This window comes from Urocitellus parryii, chromosome 3 (genome assembly GCF_045843805.1).
Source record: "Urocitellus parryii isolate mUroPar1 chromosome 3, mUroPar1.hap1, whole genome shotgun sequence".
NCBI lineage: Eukaryota > Metazoa > Chordata > Mammalia > Rodentia > Sciuridae > Urocitellus > Urocitellus parryii.
Window position 1 is genome coordinate 33,503,915 of NC_135533.1, and position 20,532 is coordinate 33,524,446.

A 20,532-nucleotide genomic window follows, 5' to 3' on the forward strand; every position below is an offset into this window, starting at 1 on the left:
AAGATTTAATAGAATGCAGCCATGCCCATTAGTTTACGTATTGTCTATGTAACCACTTTGGTACAACAGTAGAGCTGAACAATCGCACCAAAGATCACTTCATTTAAAAGTTTGACTTCAATTCTGGAAAAATAGTCTCCAGGAGGGTCAATGGCTCAACCTAAAAAAGAAAAAACTGAATCACTATATTACACAATAGAATGGTCCCCAACTCCTATAAAGGATTCACATCTCCAGCCAACTGTAAGGAATGTGGGCAGAACTAAGAGGGCAATCACAAGAGAACCACACTAGGATGAGACAAGGACTGGGAGACCACATGTGCATGAGGCCCAGACATCTTCCAAACAGTTCTTGTAGATATCAGACCATTCCCTCTTGGCTTAGCTCACTGTATCCTCCTTACTGTCTTATGGCACAGCTATTCCATTTCTAGTTACCTCTAATGACAGAACTGTAGGAATACAAATGAGCAGAACAAAGTTTTAGGTATGACTTTTATTTTTTTCATGCCCAAGTAGGCCTAAGTGGTTGACTTTCACTGCTCCCCTGACTGTCCCGTGCCTCTACACCCCAAGAAGAAACATCTACTTTCACTTCACGGCTTGGAGAGTGCCTATGCTTTGGCAGCTGACTTGTAATGGCTCAGAGTGCGAGCGGAAGGGTCAGTGGCATTGATCCACTTGGGCATCCAGTAATGGGTCAGCCAGTCAGCCCGGCCTGGATAGTGTTGTTCAAAGATTTGACGGTAATAATAGCCTTCTTTAGTTTGAGGAGTGTTGAAGGGGAATTTTTGGGCTGCAGCTGCCATCATCGCATCGTCAACCTGTAATAAGAGTATAAGAGCAGAATAGCCTTTTAAATGGCATGGAAATACCTGTGTTTGCTCTGTTACCACAAAACCAAAATAAAGAGAAAGCATGACAATAAATTGTACAATAAATTGTACACGCATCACTTGGAAAGTGCTACAATATCCATAACATGCACAGCCATAGTTAACTTTCAAAAAGTATTCACATGCATATTTCTAATACTTAGAGGTTATTTTATTCACTTGTGTCTAATGTCTGTAAGCATCCCCAAATAGGTTAAATGGCCAGTGCTGATTAATAAGCCTCCCCTCTCTCTCTTTCAATTCTAAATACTACTTTATAAACCTTCTTTCCTTATTTCTTACATAATTGTTATTTTAAAAGAGATGCTATTTATAGAGACTATGACTCTCTCCTACAGACAGCAAACATTCAAAATAAACATGAAAAGAACTGAGATTCCAGATCTGCATCTAAATTATTCTATTGCACAAACTGTTTTTAAAGACCTCGTACCTGATGTTCGACATATTCCTGTAAAATCTGAAACCAGGAATTCTTAACTGAGGTTATTCCATCACTGAAGGCCTCTTTGGGTCGCCAGAGAATCTCCTTAGGAATCAAGTTGGAATCTTCAAATGCCTCTCTCAGGAGATGTTTCTCTATCCCATTCTGACATGAAAACAGAAGAAGCATTAGCAAAAGACACAGATGTAACCTGAGAGCAACAGGCAGTATTTACGTTGAGTTGATTTTACCTACTTTTGGAATTCTCATTTCTGGTGGCAGAGACAAGTAATAGGAAGAAAAGCGATGATCCAGAAATGGAACTCTCAGTTCAAGGCTTAAAGGAGAAAATTGAAAGATCTAAATCAAAAAGGGTATTGAGTACCTGTCAATTTAGGTTCAGGCTCAGAGTTTCCAAGCAACGGAACCAGATTGATTAATGTTGGGATTATAGAGCCATTTCAACAACCTCCTATTGACTGTTCTACACTAACAGATGAATACAGAAATCTTCATTCAAAATAATAGATATTATTTCATCTATTGCGTGTGATTATCGTTTTGAGACTATTACTTTTACTTTCCCTTATATGAAAAGTTAAATGTATAACTTGAAAAGCAGAAAAAGTTAAGGATCATGAGTGACCTGATAATTAAGAATGTACCTTGCCTGGAACTGACTCCAAGTTTTTTCTAGATGAGATCATTTCTTCTCTTATTAACAACTGCAATAACAATTCAGTATTTTTTTTTACCACTGATTAATATTTTCACATATAGTATGCAAAAGAAACCAATGTTTCACAATATTCCATCAAATGCCACATCATCTGTGCCCTGAATCCTAATGACCCCGGTTAGGGTAGACAGAATAGGGTATTAATCATGCATCAGGCTCATTCCCTATCTGCCATGTAATTATTTCCTAAACTCTATCTCCCATGTAATTATTTCCTAAACTAAGTGTGATTCAGTAGAAGAAACTAAAATATTTAATGTCAGTTGTTTATCACATACAGTAAGAGTCTTCACTTCTCCAATGACCAGTTAAAACATGAAAACTTTAGACAAGGGGGACAAGAACCCTGGTTTTATAATCTAATCAAACCTTCCTTATCTTTGTGCCCTTAGAGTCACTACAGCATCAAAGAGTCATGGTGGGCACTCAATACTTGTTATACGGAGTTTACAGCCTTAGCTTTTTCTAAAAAGACTTAAAAATAGTTGTAGCTGCCTTCCCTGTAGGTCAGATGTAGAATGTTATTAAACTTTAAAGATGGAAACTGTCTGAGGCAACCCACAGAAGATCCCTTCCCATTACCACAATAGCACTTTGACTTCAGCCCAATTCTTGGGGACTAAGTTAAGAAACCAGCTTCATTTGTTCCATAAAAGTCATACTTTACAACATACATACCGACTGGGAAAAAAAAAAAAAAAATTGACCACTGATCTTTTCCATTTTTGAAGACTGTTTTTTTGTTTTTTTTTAAACAACTGTCAAGTTACCCGTGGGCAGCAGTAGTCCTGTCTGCACGGAGAACATCAAACAAATAGAGTTCCTTCAGAAGCCTCTCACTCTCTTCCTCAGCCTTTTCAGGAGAAGGTGCCTATTTTACAAAGAAAGAACAGAACAACAGCTATGCTTGTGGCACACCAAACTACTTTTACTTCTCCCTTTTAAGCATATTCCAACACTAAAGATAGGTAAGATAGAAAGCAAAGCAAGGGGAAGGACAGGAGTAAATGTCTGGTTAGAGACAGGCAATGCCTTATAAAACACACCTACCACAACTGCTAACATTACAACAGATAAAACAGATGACGACATAGAAAGGTGATTGTAACTTTGTTCATTTTAAAGAATGAAAATCATCTGATACTATTATTAAGACTTCTTTCTTCCCCAAAGAAATACGAAACAGACACTATTGATTTCCTCATAAATTCAGAAGGTACTTAGAAAAGTCACTGCTAACACTGAAAAGGACAGATAATAGAACAGTCAAATGTTTCCTACTAGCACAAGTGTCCTCTGCTTCAGAGTGCTCACCTTGTGGAAATAAATGTAACCCTGCGTAAGTTCATCAGATCCCTCTCCAGAAAAGATCACCACACTGTCTGTGTTCTTCCGAATATACTTGGAAATTAAATACATGCCTTAAATAAGAAAGAAATCAATGTTAATGTCAACATAACCCTCCACCAAAAATATCTTTTTATTTGGCTTTCAGAAACAACTACAGGTTTTACTATTATACTAGACTTTGTACTAACAGAAAATAGTTTCCAAAATAATGACCTTACACAGATAAGCCATTTATATGTACTTAATTCAAAAGTTGTACCATTGCAATAAACAGCCAGAAATCATTCTACAATTTTGTAAACAGGCTTAAAATTTCTAATGTTTTTAGACCAAGAACATATACCTTGAAATTTTGCTAAACTGAATAATATTCAAACACATAAAAATCATGCTTTACATGCTGGTATTAATACACAAAAATAAGGGTTTTACTATGATTTAGATATGTAATTTGTTTCCCAAGGGTTCATGTGTTGGAGGCTTGGTCTACAGTGTGGCCATGTGACAGGTTGTGGGATCTGTAAAAGGTGGGCATGCTAAGAGCTGGGTGGGTCATTGGAGAAATCCCAGTGTAAGGGAAGGGACTGATGTAGTTCTCATGAGACTCTTAGCTCTGGGGAGGGCTAATTATTATAAAAGAGTCCTTTCCTGAGTGCTGGCCTCCTGTCTCTCCTTGTAATCTCTCGCTCTCATGCATGTTCCGACCTGGATGCAATCCACCATGAGGTGGCACAGCTGGGGGTCTTGCCAGGCTGCCACACTGTTTGAACTTTCAGCCTCCAAACTTCAACTTAAATTAACTCCTTTTAAGTTATCTAACCTCAGGTATTTCATTACAGTCACATAAAATACACTAACAGAAATAGTTTAGTTTTAATTTTTTTGGACTGACTTCACCCAAGACTCCCATTTACAAATTTTATATAGTTAAGGCAGCTACATAAGTTATTGAAACATGTCTGCTTGATCCCTGCTCCACATCTTCCTAAACCAGTGTTCTCTCTCTTTCCCTGCCCCCAGGGCTGAGGAACTCAGAGCCTTGTGTGTACTAGGCAAGTGCTCTGCCACTGAGCTAAATCCCCAACCTGAGTGTCTCTTTTAAACCTTTCTTTTAATAACCTCCCTCTCCTCAAGGGAAACTTTTAAACCCCCTCTGCTAATCCCACCCCCAACCCCATTAAATTTCAATAACACAGATAAATTGTGTATCTACTTACTCACTGTAATGTCTTAGAGGGCAAGAGGTTTTTTTTTTTTTTTTTTTTTTTTTTTTGTCCTCCAAGTTAAATGTTTTTAAAAAGAGGATTATCTAAGCTACTGTTATTTTACAGGCTTAACAACATTGGCTTTTTTCTGATTTGGGGTACATTTTCTATATCAATATGTATCCATCAGATAAAACTAGCATTATTTGTAGAGCTAAATAACTGCTAGTGACTGAAATTGTAGATGGAATATTTACCAAAATACATCTAAAGTAAGAATTCCTTAAGGAAAATAAATTACAACATGCACGTAATTCCCCATTTTCCAAAGACTAGTGTTCCATCCATGTATCCATGGGGGACTGTTTCAAGGACCCCTTCCTTGTGAATACCAAAAGTCACAAATGCTCAAGTCCTTTATATAATATGGACAGTATCTGCATATAATCCCACATAACTTACTATACACAGGCATGACTCATTTTATTATGCTTTAGTTTTATTATGATTCAGATATTTTGTTTCTTACAAACTTATTTTCCCAAGAGCCCAGATGACTATTAGCATTTTTTTAGCAATGGAGAATTTTATAATTAATGTACATATATTTTTCAGACAATGCAGTTTCATACTTCACAGATCACACAGTGTAAATATATCTTTTTATGTACTGGGAAATCAGAAACTTCATGATTCAATTTCTAGTAGTATTTGCATTACTGAAGAGGTCCAGAACTGAAATCATAATCACTCTGAGGCATAGTATGCCTGTGCTTTAAGTCATCTTTAGATGACTTTTAATACCTAATACAAACAATGTAAATGCTATGTAAATAGTTGTTATACTATACTGCTTAGAGAATAACGACAGGAAAAAAAACAGTCTACACAAGTTCAGTACAGATTTAATTTTTTCTTTTTTTTCAAATATTGTCAATCCTTGGTTGGTTGAATCTAAGGATGAGGAACTCACAAATACAGAAGGCCAACTGATAGCCCAAGAAACTACACAGTGAAACTAGAGAAACAAGGAGGGAAAAGGGTGGAAAATTGTATCCACTCTTTGGGGAAATATAAACAGTGACAACATAAATGTGGAGTCTAAACTGCGCATTTAGTATTTCCTTCACTCCAAAAGAAATTCATGGAATTGTTAAGTGATCTTAAACAATTTGCAATATAGGACTTTTGTTTGTACTCATTCTTTTTTTTTTTAAGATATTTATTTTTTAGTTGTACTTGGACACATTAATTTTATTTTATTTATTTATTGCTTTATATGGTGCTGAGGATCGAACCCAGGGCCTCAATTATGCTAGGCGAATGCTCTACTGCTGAGCCACTACCCCAGCCCCATGAACTCATTCTTAAATAACATTTCTTAAACTAAAGGCCCATGTGTTGAAAGCTCGGCTCCCAGCCTGTGGAGCTACTGGAAGACAGTGGGACCTTTAGGAAGTGGGAGATACTAGAAGGAAGTAGATGAGTGGGGTGTGCATGGAAGGAGTTATTGGGACCCTAGCCCCTCCCCTTTTTTTTCCTTCTGGGTCAGCATGAGGAGAACAGCTTTACCCTAACATGTGCTCTCTTTTGCAATGTTCTGCCTCACCTCAAGAACAACAGAGCCAACTGACTAGGACTGAAACTTTTGAAACCATGAGCTTCAAAATAAACCATTTTTCCTTTTAAATTAATTGTTTCAGATATCTGTCACAGCAGAAGAAAGCTAACACATTAATTCTTGAAATAACTTTTTAAAACCTCATTATTTGTCTTCAATATTAAAAAAAAAACTTTTTAATAACATAAAATATCTTACCTACTGATGCTCGAACGGTTGTAATGTCATAAGTTTCCAAGGAAAATATAACTTCATCCAGGGCCTGAATACCCTCCTCAGAGTTAAAAAGGACTTCATGATGTTCACTTCCAATATGATTTGCCACCTGATTAAAGAAATATTCAAATTCTTTTATTTAAAGGAAATAACCCTGAAAATGAAACAGATAGTACCTCACAAAACATGATGAATTTAGTAGTGAAAAATAAACAAGGGAAAATAAGAAAAAATAATTCCCCAGGTCACCACAGTAAGAAGAAATAATTCTCCAGGCCACCACATTCAAGCCCCAAGCTGCCAAGTGCCTCTGCCTGTTCCTGACCTCTCAACAAAAAGAAGTAAATCTCCCATCAGCCCCTCCCACTTCAAGACTGAAACCTAAGAGTCAAGAGGCTCCCAATTACTATCCCTCCCTCCCCACCAATTTTATCTAATCCAGTATCTTTCTCTAGTTCAATGTGCTTCCACTTTGAACTTGGTCTCCTTTTTATACTCCTAAAATGTCTAATATTAGACCCTGGGTGTTATTCCTACATAGAATGGCCCTTGGCTCCTTCTATTTTCTCAGGCTGTTTTGCAATCAACTCTCATTGAGATTGATTTTTAGCTCTTTCTTATCCATTCTAAGTTCTTCCAGATCAAGAACCAGATGTCCCACACTGCATATGTACAAGCCCCCTCTGTCCATATATGGGTCAAAGCATTATGACTTATTAAAAAAAAACCAAAAAATAGAAACAGCTAATATTCACCACTTATTACATATGCTAGGTTCTACTCCACATATTTCAAATGAATTATATATATATATATATTTTTTTTTAACCTCAAAACTATCCCATTATAGACACTTTTATATCCATTACATAAGTAAGTACTTTTATTATAGAGCCAGGATTTGAAACCAGAAGCTAGTCCCCAAGCCACAATCTTACCACCACACCAAGCCCTTACTTTCTGAAGTACAGAAATACTATCACAGGGTCTTTGTGATTACATGGGTCATGGTAGAAGACAGTACCTAGAGGACATCAACTCAGCTGATGTTCAAAGGGCATTTCAATCTATTTTAACATATTTAATTCAAAACAATTACTAAGGTCAAAAGAGAAGTACAAATAGAATCTATGCTTAATTTTCATTCTAATAACAAGTCTGCTGTAATACATAATGGGCAAAGACAGCGTTTTTACCTTTCGTTTTTTAAAATTTTATTTTTAGTAAATTATTAATTTATTGTAATTTGTCTTACATGATGGCAGAAGGCAATTCATTTCATATTACACATATAGAGCACATTTTTTCAAGTCACTGATTGTACACAGTGTCTTACCTTTCTAGCAGCCAGTAAATCGGGGCTGTCCTCCATGCCAATTGCAAATGTCTGGAGAGCATACTGTACTTGGGCCTCTTTTAGTTGCTTCAGCAGAGTGGCAGCAACCAAGCTGGAGTCCAAGCCTCCTGCAGAAAAAAAGAGCAAGTATACTGGTTAGGTGCCTAGCATTAGACAGGGATATATATGATATACATCTAGACTATAGTTTTACTATTTAAGATCCCCAAGTTTTTTAAATTGAAATGAACCTTAATAAGAGAAAAATGTTTTTTATTGGACACTTGATACGGTAACTATATGAAATGGTTAAAATCACTAGAGTTCTAAAGAATGTGTACTACCTAGCTCTTACACTAACAATACAGCAACAGTGTAATTCTAAGTCACAGCATTAATATGAATATTAAATAGCTTACAAAAAACTTTTATGTCCTATAATAAAGGAAAGATTAAATCTTAGAACAAAAATATTTTATAGTCAAACCTCAGGGTGGCTACAAATCATTTCACTTAAACAAACATAAAAAAAATATTATTAGTTTTTTTTAAAAAAAGACCTCACCTGATAAAAGGCAACCTATACGTCTGTCTGTCATCAAACGCTTCTTAACAGCATTGTCAAAAAGGATGCGGAGGTTGCTCTTCACAGTTTCTATCTCAAAACCTATAAAAACAAAATAAATGAAACAGCTCCAGAAAGGGTGGGGCTTCGTTAGTTATTGAAATGAGGTCCACAGTCACCCACTTCCACCATGATGGCAATCTCTCAACAGGGGAGCCTGCCAAATCCCAATGTATCACCTCCAAGTGAATTAGGAAACGTACTGGTATGAGAACGTGACCATTTTCCTTTGGTGGGGGGTGCTGCAGGGTTGGGTGGGCTTTTATTACCTGGGAAGAGTTTCTCCACACTGTCATAGAGGACATGCAGAGGCTCATCCCTGCAGTGATGATATTTAACCATTTCCACAGATGCGACTTTGCCATTGGGCTTTAAATCCAAAACTTCATAATGTCCCGGAAGAAAAGGCTCCACTTTTAAGAAAGGAGCTGTAGAGTGTTTCAATGTAACAAGACCTACAAATCCAAAAAGATAATATTCAAATAAGGGAACACCTCATAGTAACTGTTATAACTAATTAACATCCTATAAATTCCTACTTATTACCCCCCTTTAATATACATCCATATCCATTATATAAGTAAAATGGAGGTGGGGGTTAATCAGCCAAAGTTCTAGCATCTACTTACTAGGGAGATTAAAGTGGCATAGGACATACAGCAAAATTACACTAATTTGTAGTAATTCAAAACAACGGAAGAACCTCGAGTATTCAATTCCCTTTCCCTAGCTGGAATTTCTGATCAGGAAAATTTTATTTTCTATAATAAAGCAAACAAACACAAAAAGAAAGGATACAATTAAAGGGAAAAAAGAATTTAAATGTTAATTTTATGATATAATGGCAGTCATTTCTTTGTCATCACTGAGGTATTTTAAGAAAAGATCCATTAACAAGCAAAATGCTCCACTGTTAGTATGTAAAAGTCACACATCTATCCCAGAATCGTCTTTATATACCATGTATGAATAAAAGCAGACAAATTTCTTCAGTAACTTTCTATAGGCAGTAACTAAACAGACATCACCATTACCTTTGACAGGAAAGTCAATGTTTTACTGCCTATCTCTACAGAATACACAGCACGATTTACTACCTGAGCTTATTAACCCAGTAATCTTTGACTACAAAGATCAGACAAAGGACCCACATGTTCTCACTAGCTCCCAGAGCTCAAGTGAGTTACATACCCCTGCAAGGGCTACAGGGTAATGAAAAGGCTTTAAGTAGAATGTAGCAAGATCAAAATGGGTATGCAAAAGGGCACTGTTAAGGATACAGACAAGAAAATCAAGAAATTTTGGACAAATTGGACATGAGACTATAGTTCCATATCAAGAGCCCATAGGGTCTAAAGGAGACCCAGTAGAAGTAGGAATCCTTTTTTTTTTTAAGTAACTTTGAAATCTGGAAAATAAGTTTGCCTATTTTCTTCTTTTTCATGATTGTTTTGGCTCTTCTGGGCCCCTTATAAGTCAGTATGAATTTTATAGTCAGCCCGTCAATTTCTATAAAAAGTCATCTGGGTTTCTGAAGAGATTGCACTGAATCTATCAATCGATTTGAAGAGTACTGTCATCTTAACAATGTTAAGTTTTTGATCCATGATCATGGGATACTTTTGCATTTATTTATATTTTATTACATTTTTAATTATGTTTTATAATATTCAAAGTACAAGTTTAGCACCTCTTTGGTTAAATTTATTCCTAAGTACTTTATTTTTTTGATGCCATTGTAAATGGAATTGTTTTCTTTCATTTTCAGAATGTTCACTGCAAAGTGTATAGTGTTTACTGCATATGTCAATCAAATACAACTGTTTGTACACTGATTTTGTATACTGCAATCTTGCTGAACATCTTTCTGAGATTTGTATCTAAAATATACAAGGAATTTTTATAATTAAGTAATAAGATAGATGACTCAATTACAAATGGGTAATTCAGAAAGGGATAAATAAACTCTTCTGTAGTTAAAAACAGTGGATTACTTGGTAATTAAAAAAAAAGGAGGGGGGCATCAAGTTAATGACATTCAGGAACTTTGAATGCACATTGCTAAGTAAAAGAAGCCAGTCTGATGGGGCTATGTACTATATGAGCATAACTTTAAAATACTCTGAGAAAATTAGACATTAAAAAGATCAGTGCTTGCCAGGGGTTCAGGAGCCAGAATAAGAGAAAAGATGATGGTGAATCACAGATATCACAGATTTTTAGGACAATGAAACTATTCTACATGGTACTTTATGATAGATACATGGTAGTATGCATTTGTTAAATACAAAGAACTATATAATACAAAGAGTGAACCCCAATGTAAACAATGGACTTCAGCTAATATAATACATCAATACCAATTCATCAATCATAACAAATGTAACAGTCATGCAAGATGCCAACAGTGGAGGAAACTAGGAGGACAGAGGAAATATATGGGCACTCCGTACTTACCACTTACATTTTTTGAGACCATAAACTTCTCTTTAAAAAAAGTCTATTAATTTTTAATGAAATAATCCTCAGCAGGAAGAAAAAAATGGGAAAGACTCTGTAGACATTTCTCCAAATATATACAAATAGCCTATAAGCACATGAAAAGATTCTTGACATCATTGTCAGAAGGGAAACACAAAACCAAAAACACAGCAAGATACCATGTCACACACACTAGGATGGCTAGACTCAAAATATTCACATGTAAGTATGAGGAGATGGAGAACTGAAACTTTCAGACGTTGCTGATGAGAACATAAAGTGATACAGCCATTTTGGAAAACAGTCTGTCAATTCCACAAACAATTAAATACAGTGACCATATGATCTAGGAATTCCACTCTTAGGTATATACCTAAGAGAAATAAAAACATACATCCACAAAAACTTGCACACAAATATTTATAGCACTATTATTAATAAATGGATAAATAAATGTGGTATGTAATGAAGTATTATTTGGCAATAAAAAGAAAGTGCTCACAACACAGATAAATCTTGAAAATATTCTACTAAGTAAAAGAATCCACAAAATTCCATATAATGATATGAATTTATCCATATGGAATGTCCAGAATAGGACATTCATAGAGACAAAAAGCAGATTGGTAGTTGCCAGGGGCTAGAGGGTAGGGTAAGGAATGTTGTAGATGATAGATAAAAAGAGAAGGGGAATGATAGATAAAGGGTACAGGATTTCTTTTTGAGGTGATAAAAAATATTCTAAAATTAACTGGAGTGCTGTTTACACATATCTGTGATAGTAGCTATGATAAGGTTCCACAGTGCAATAACTACAGGGCCAACCCTGGGATTACAATATGACACAGGAAAACTTGTAATATACTTCAGGATCAAACTAGATGCAGAGTATATCAGCATAATAAAAACATAAATGTACTATAGACTCATACCTCAAGGATTACAGAATTTAAATATTGAAACAGGGAGGCCCATTCCTCTGTTTAAAAAGAAAACATAGCTCTAAGGATCCATGACAGTCACATGTAAAATTGTCATTGCTCCTCCCCAGGGTTTATCAAATATGATTTAGAAGAAAACACAAAACCAGGACACGAACGAAAAATCACAAAAAAATTCCCTCATTACCTTTAGCTTCTGAACACACAGCCAGAAATCCATCTTCTGTCATGGCTTTAAACAAAGGTCTGACTCCATAGGTATCTCTGCCCAGGAACACTTTCTTATTGGCAGTGTCCAGTAAAATAAAAGCAAACACCCCATCCAACAGACAAATGGTTTGCTCAATTCCTCCTTTGTCATACAGATGAAGGATTATCTCACCATCTACTTTTGTCTGGTATTCGAATTCAAAATGCTGTTGCAACTTAAGAAACAGAGCAAAACAAAAATGTCAGCATGCTTGTGTGTTCACTAATAACTTTTTATTGCAAAGTTGATTCAGTTTTCTGTGCTTTATAATTATTTCAAGCACTTTAGTGGTTTAGAAGAATCGTGGCATTATCAAAATACAGCTTATTTCAACCTGTGATTCTGCTAGTTCTTTACAACATAAGGTTACTGTCTTAGTTGCTATCTTATAAATGGGATGTACAGCGGCAATGTACCAGAACAGTTAAGGCATGCAGGGATGAAAATTCATATTATATACATACTCTGTATGTAATACACCTATATTTACATATACAGTCATCACTTGGTATTCGTGGGGGACTGGTTCCAAAATCCCACCCAGATAACAACATCTGCAGATGCTTGAATTCCTTAAATAAAATGTTGTAATGTTTATTATATACAACCTACAAATATCCTTTGGTATAGTTTAAATCATCTCTAGATTACCTATAATACCTGACACAATATAAATGCATGCTATGTAAATGGTTGTTAGACTATATTGTTTAGGGAACAAGAAAAAAAATTGTACATTCTCAGTACAGAGAAAATTTCCCCCCCAAATATTTTCCATCCAGTTAGTTGAATCTGTGGATACAGAATCCACAGACATGGAGGGCTGACTGCATATGCCTAAGTTAAGGAAACAGTTCACCCAGTTGCCAAAACACAATGAGACTAAAAATGTGTTTTCAGCAACTATGAACTTTTGTTCTGGGAATAGAGTATTGCCTAAGGTTCTTCCTGATCAGCCTCAAAGACCTACCTGTGAAAATTTAAAGCAAAAAAACACCACTTTCTGACAAATAAATGACTCTACCACAATGACAAATACATAATCCAAAACAAAGCTACTTGTCCTCAGGGGTGAACTACCACATCCAGACTCCACCACTGCAGTGGCATTAAAGCTACTTCTCACTGATAGAGAAAATGACAGTGGGGCTTTATCAGTCCACATGCCCCAAAGGAACAGAAGAGATGGTCACTGCCACCACATGCAGAATGCTTGATTAAACTGTGGCTAATTCAGTGGCTCTCCACTATCACTGACAAACTTCTGAGGGTGTCAAGTCCTTAGTGTGTGCTGCTTTCTTTGTACTAAAACTCACATTGTTGGCTGACAAGAGAAAGAAGTTAGCAGAAACAAAATCAGGTGGAAAGCTTGAATAAGCTTAAATATTCAGAACATGCTTCCAATTTTCAAAAAGTAAATCTATAACGTATGACTTACAAATATGCTTCACAGTCTAGCTTACTTCCTAACATCTGAACCTTGTATCTAAAAGCACTCACAATCTACACAAAAAAGAGCTTTGGCTACTTCTACAGTGCCACCACCTAGTCACTCCTCCTTGCTTTGAGAGACTACCAGGATGGTCCTATCATTAGCAGGTGGGATCTGAAAAGATTCCTGCTAACCCTTCTGGGCAGAAATACCTGAAGGATAATTAATCCTAATGCATTTGGTGATAATAGCAAGTAACAGCTTTCCAAATCTACCTCCCCCATCTCTAACCTCTTCTCTTTGACCTAAACCTTGCAGGCAATTTATTCAAAGAGTAGAGGGGTCACTTGGTTGACAATTCAATGGTTAAGTAACATTTGCTACTCTCCTAAAAACACACTTCAATGTTTCCCTTTAGATAAAAGCCCCATATCTTTCCACCATCCCAAAGTCATACTGGCATTTGACTTGGTGGTTGTGGACCCCAGACTTCTTCATTCAGTCTCCCTCCAATCCCAGCACTCTGTATGTATTTTTGTAGTAGCAATACTTTATTTTCACTCAAACCCCAGGGAAAAAAAAAAAAAAAAAAAAAAGGAGCTTTGTAGCTTATGTTACAGAATGCTCTAGATAAGACTAAAATATTTATTTTACTCTTTAGGTAGGTTTCTAGCAGCCCAAACTCAGATACTTGGTAGAAGCAATAGAACTCTGCAAATTTCAATATATTTAACTGATTTAGGAACTTATAACTTATTAACAAAATTAATAAGCAGCAAATTTGTTTAAACAAAATAAGGTATTTCTTACTTCACTTAAGGGAAAACCCAGGACAATATTGCTATAGTATAATGTAGTATTCCCATGATGTATAAGATATTGATTTGACTTCCAAAGACATTTGAACTACTCCCCTCTTCTCACTCCCACTAGCATGAAACTCCATTCTTACCTTTTCTCTTCCCCATTTCATCTTCAAGTACCTAGAAAAATGATGACCATGTATATAGGCCCTTAATAAATCTGTGAAAGGAATTTTATGAATAATAAAAAGATCTGCAAATGAGAAGTCTATTAAGAAAATTCCTATAAGCAAACAACAAGGCAAAAGCTATTGTTCAGATGTAAAAATAGCCAAAGGGTGGCTAGAATATAAATCCCTACCAATGTCGATAGAATATATAAAGAAGTCTCAAAAAACACCAAGAAAAATCACAACTAAATGCTTAAACCTTAACTAAAATATGTCTCAAAACCAAACAAAACAAAATTTAAAAAAAAAAAAAAAAAACCCAAACAGCTCTTAAAATACTCTTAGAGACACTTGGGAAATTTAAATATGAACTGGATATTAGATGATATTACTAATTCTTGGTATTAATGTTAGGTGGAAGAATGTGTGTATTCTTGGGTGACAAATGCTTAAACAGAGAGAGGGAAAGTGTCTTCCTATTTGTAACATACTCTCAAATTATTCAGCCAAATAATGAATATATTCATGTGTTTAAGAGATAAAGCAAATAAATATTAAGAATTATTTAATCAAGATGCTCATTGTTCTTTTTTTATGTTTGAAACTTTTTCAAGATAAAAAGTTGGGGAGTTGATAAAAAATAACTTATAAATTGTATGTAAATTACTTGTGAAACATTAGCTAAATAATCTTGTATTAAAAGATTCTTGTCAAATTCAGCTTCCTAGGATCCAAATTTCCATCCTCTCACCCATTCTTACCCTGAGAATAAGCTTCACTGGATTAGAAAGTTGTTCCAATTTTAGTACTGCTAAAAGTCTTAATGTACTTGACTGCATCCAGCCCACCCACATCTCTGCCCTTTGATTCTAATTAAGTATGCAACTACAGTAATACTCAGTGGCAGTATTATGTAAACACTGTAAGTATAGTCATCTCTAAACTACTAAATTCCATTCCTTCCTTAAAAACCTCAACTGCTGCTGCCCTTAGAATATTCCTACTTCTTAGCATGGCTATGAAGTGCTGCTCCATGGTCCTGCCCACCTTCCCAACCCTACCTTCCCTACCTCCCCCTAACTCACTTACTACGATCCCAGGGCTGCTTCCCACCACAGGGCTATTCCATGTGCAATCTCCCTCTAAAGAGAGTGATCTTCTCAACCTTGCTTGTCCATCAGGTCTCAGTTCAAGTGCTGCTTCAAGAGCCCTTTTCTGACCACCATCCTGGATGTGGGTGTCCCATATTCATCATCTGTGTACGTGTTCTTTTGTTCATATAATATGAACAAATTTTTCCTGTTCCCTAATATTTCTTCAGTCAAATGGGGGGGGGGGCGGCATTACAAACAGCTGGTCAACCATCACCAAGCAGTAAAACCCCAAGCAGCAGCTGGTTTTATCCACTGACATTTTCAAAACAAAATGTACAATCTCTACAGCAAAAACACTGAACAGAAAAGCAGTCATGACTGCCAAAGAGGACCCAAATACTGAATTTGACAAGAACTTCCAATCCAGGATTATTTGGCTAGAGTTTCATATAAAATTCATATACAATTTGCAAGCTATTTTTATTTACCTCCTTTCCCAACTTTGAAGTTTGAAAAAATTTCAAATATGCAGACTAAAGCAATGAGCACCTAGATTAAATCAACTGTTAATATTTGCCCATATTTGCATACAATATCTCATACACAAATGCACACAGTTATTATTTAGATGAATTACATGAGAATATGTTGTAGATATTATGATACTTTTCCTCTATATATTCCATAATAAGCTCCACTTAAGTGCAATCTTACCCCTCTTCTTTACCACTGTAACTCCAGTATCTAATACAAAAAACAGCACAGGCACAATTAATATTAATTTTTAATAGAAAAAATTCTAAGAGCTGAATTTTTTTTTGTGACCAAGAAAATTCACCTCTTTGTGTATCAGTGTCTTGTATACTTGTATGACTAGAGTAAAGTAAAAAGTAAAAAAGCATTACACAAAATATTTTAAAACACTTGACTAGTTTTGAGGTTTTTGCTTACCGCCTTGTGGTTGTAGATTTCACCATTGTAACAGAGCCACAAATAAGGGTATTTCTTCAGTCGAATTGGCTGCATTCCAAATAGTGGATCAACCACCGCCAACCGGTGAAATCCAAAGCAGCAGTTGGTATATCCATTGACGTTCTCAAAACGAAATGCATCTGGACCCCTGTGCGCAATCTTCATAGCACTCAGACACTGAACGGAAAGGCAGTCATCACTGCCAAAGAGGGCCCAAATGCCACACATGGTGCAATGAAGCTATAAACTTTCTATGAAGAGAAAAGCAGACCAATCAAATATTCAACATCCAATCCAAGCCTGATTAATCCTCCATTCTAGAAACCTGCATTAACCACTTCAAAGGGTGAAACATAAACCATCTTATCTACAGCAATTTTCCATTACGTTGGCAAACACACAGAAGTAGAAGATTTGATTTACTTACAAGTATGCAAAAAGGATGGATGACCTTTGCACCTAACCAGCTACAGCAGCTTTTTCTTTTGCACCCAGGCAAAATCCACATCTCTTCCCACCTTATGATTTGGTGGTCAACTACAGCTGGCAGCATCCAGGTAAAATTCAGCCTTTGCAGCCTAGGTTTCCTCCCAAGATACAGACATGCATAAAGGCTGCTTCCAGCCTAGCCAAACTTTTTCCACTCCAGAATCACAAAAGCCCTCAACAATCCAGGAAACTATCCTCTTGGGTGTCCTAGACTATTAAATGCCCTCTAACTATACTAACTATAGGTGGAATATGGCAGGTATAATAGAGATATATATGCTAAGTATAATACTAAGATTCAGTTCTTGCAAGATTTGCATATCTTCTAGCTTACCTCTAAGTAATTTATTCAAATGTGATTGAAGAATCAGAAAAACAAAGCAATATAATCTGATACCAAATATTCTAACAAAACATTCTTAGTTGACACAAGATACAAAAACTTCACTATCAAAATGTCCTAGATGACAAAAATGTTCTCAAATATTTTGGTGTCAAGGCTGCACTGGTCAGTAAGAAAGCATAGTATATAGCAACATCCCTGGGGGAAAAAAAAAATTTAAAAACACTTGGCACATTCCTGTAACCCAGAAAGTAAATAATCCTTAAAAATGTTAATTCAATTTCCAATTTCATTATCAACTGTGAAATAAAAGGCTACTTCATTTGGATACTGCCAGCTCAGTTATTTTAATTGAATTTCTGTAACTTGAAAAAATAACTACTTCTATATTTTTTTAAAATGAAAATCTGCAGCAAATGTCCAGATAATTTGGGACAAGCACACTATATACTATAACATATATTCAAATTACATCATTCACTTTGAGCAATCCTTTGAGGACATTTAAAATGAAACAAAGCTTTGGTTGCCCTTTAAGACCTGATCAAAATAATGGAAAATGGAACCAACTTAAGCAGTTTGGAAATGAAGTAGCACAAGTCCTATGCAGTCCCTTGCATGCACTTGGCCAAACAGCCTAAAATGAAAGAATTACCAATTTAGTGAAAGATTCACTACCACTTAAGATAACTACTGATAAACAATCTATGAAGATTACAAATAGGGTAGGAAAGTAATTTGAAAATCAAGTGTGATCATCAGAAACATTTACTTTAAACTTCTTAATGCTAACTAGTGAATCCCAGTATTAAGCCTCTAACAGGGAAACACACCCTAACCACTAAATTAAAGGGAAAAGAGGAACAAAATTTTGTGAAGCATACTTATTTCTCTAGAAGGAAAAAAAAAATTAAATCCATAACCTATTTTTTATAGTTACTGGAATCACTCTTATAAGTCAGCAAAGGTCGTCTTATTTGCTATATTTATTCCTTACTGCTTTTGCCTGTTCCCAGTCATTTTCCATATTTCCTTCTAAACTTACACAGCTGTGCTATGCAATAGCTATATGAGCCATATACGTAGCCCCATTAAAAAAGTATAAAAGATGGAATTTAAAACATTTAACACAATACACCCCAAACAGTATCAACATGTAATTGATTTCAACATGAAATCAATATGAAAAAAAAAATTGATGAGGTATTTTACATTGCTTTTCCTACTAAATTCGTCAAAATCTGGTGTATTTCACATGTACAGCACATCTCCAATTCAGACCAGCCAGCAGTTCAAATGTTCAAAATATAAGATAACATGACAGCTACCAAATTAGCCACTTCAGTGTATTTAATTTCTGTGCTTACCAATTACTTAAACTTCCTCAGATCGCTTAGTTTTTACTTATGATCTCAGTAACCAACTAAGGGACAGGTGCAAGACCTACCTTACTTGTAATGTTATCAGTGAAAAAATAGATTTTCTGTGCTTCCAAATTATTAATCAAGCACCCAGAGAAATGAAGAAATAATGTAGGCCACGGGCTAAGAAGAAAACTTAGCCCGTGGCCTACATTATTTCTTCATTTCTCTGGGTGCTTGATTAATCTGAAGCCAGCCCTGAAGAACAGCTGTCCATTCAGTAAAGGCATGTAGTTCTTTGGCTTTTTTCGGTACTTAGCCTCTTATTTCCCTAAACAGATCTTTTCTTGGCAGGGTTTGTTCAGCAAGTCACTTGTTGAGCGTGGCTGGTCTTAGTCCAGGGGTGGGACATGGGGTGGGAAAGGGGTGGGGGAGGAGTAAACACACACGTACAGGCTTCCAGGCGATGACTGCCAAGCCGGAGACCTCCCCTCCTGCACCCGGACTACACTGCATCGCCCCTCCACACCCGACGGCGCACCGGCCACGTGCACGCTCCCGCAGGTCCGCAGCGGGGCCCTGGGACTGCTACAATTTCACAGGATTCAACGCCATATGGTTAAAAATAATAACATTTACTGAGGCCAAACTTTGGCTGCCGCTACCTTCTCTCTCAAGCAGCCTGGCCCCGGGTCGCCTTTCAACCAAACCCTCAGGACCGGGACGGAGGTCCTCCCTGACCAACCTGGGGCCAGGTGCGCAACAATCGCAGGCTTCAGCCCCGCCCTCGGTCCTCGGCCGGCGCTGCAGCATCCGCCGGGCGCTAGGGAGCCGCGTGTGTCGGGTGCCAGGCTGCTACACATCAACCTCGCCCTCCCGGGCACACGAAGGGCGCTGCACTAGGCGGCCCCGACTTACCTAGTAGTGAATGGGTCGGACGGACAGAGGGAAGGAGACCAAGGTTGCGAAGCGCTGGAGAGACCGCCGGCCTCTTCTCGGCTTACAGCCGCCTGGCTCCTGTAATGCGTGCGGGAAGTTTCATCATTCCGGCGAGGACCAACCAGCGCGCAGGGGCGTGGCCTCCGGTGCGGGCCTGCAGACGCGGAGGGCGGTGCCCAAGGCGGGGCGGAGGGCGGTGCCCAAGGCGGGGCGGAGGGGGCGGAGTGGAAGGGAGAGAGGAGGAGCGACTGTGCTTCCCTTTCCTTGAGGTGTTGGGTTACCTGTTAAAGGATCGCTTCAGAGTTCTGGCTAAGTGCCATCCTGGTACCTAGGACTACCTGACCGTCTGGCAATTAGAGGGCCTTCTGTACTTGGTTTGTTCCTAGGGAAATCATCACCGATTTGGGCTGCAGCAGATTTCCTCATACCTTTAATTTAAAGTCTTGAGTTCTCCTTTTCTAAGAGACAGTCTGATACATACATGTAGATATGTAAGCATTTGCTAAAATAATAACCAACAATGGGGAGAAGAATAGCTCAAAGGATGGCTATTGTGTTCTGCCTACCTCCAGGCAGCATTAAATTTGCCTTCCTGTAGATATATATCTCAGTATATTTGTATTTTGTGATGGGTCGTGGTTGTATTCCAACTCAACCAGCTTGTGACCTTCCTGGTTGTGTTGGTGTCTTCACCTTTTGAATACTCAGAGTTCAGCAAATACCGCTAAGTGGCTTCTAAACATATATTTGATTCAATTGTATTCCTTATTATATTTGGCTTTTGACATATTTCATTCTAAGGAAAGGTTGAATTCCTGCCTGAATTTGACAACTACTTGTGTG

General features: G+C 37.0%; 1 protein-coding gene across 1 annotated transcript; it reads right to left on the reverse strand.

The window, feature by feature from the left end:
* Positions 1–244: 244 nt before the first annotated feature.
* Positions 245–19,760, reverse strand: Asns (asparagine synthetase (glutamine-hydrolyzing)). Its single transcript, XM_026391530.1, has 12 exons — positions 19,669–19,760; positions 16,537–16,808; positions 12,024–12,261; positions 8,684–8,869; positions 8,355–8,456; positions 7,790–7,917; positions 6,436–6,562; positions 3,376–3,482; positions 2,832–2,932; positions 1,578–1,659; positions 1,332–1,487; positions 245–826 (listed from the first exon to the last, which is right to left on the reverse strand). The coding sequence occupies exons 2-12, from the start codon at positions 16,783–16,785 to the stop codon at positions 617–619; spliced, it is 1,686 nt and encodes a 561-aa protein (XP_026247315.1). The 5' UTR covers positions 16,786–16,808; positions 19,669–19,760; the 3' UTR covers positions 245–616.
* Positions 19,761–20,532: the final 772 nt, after the last annotated feature.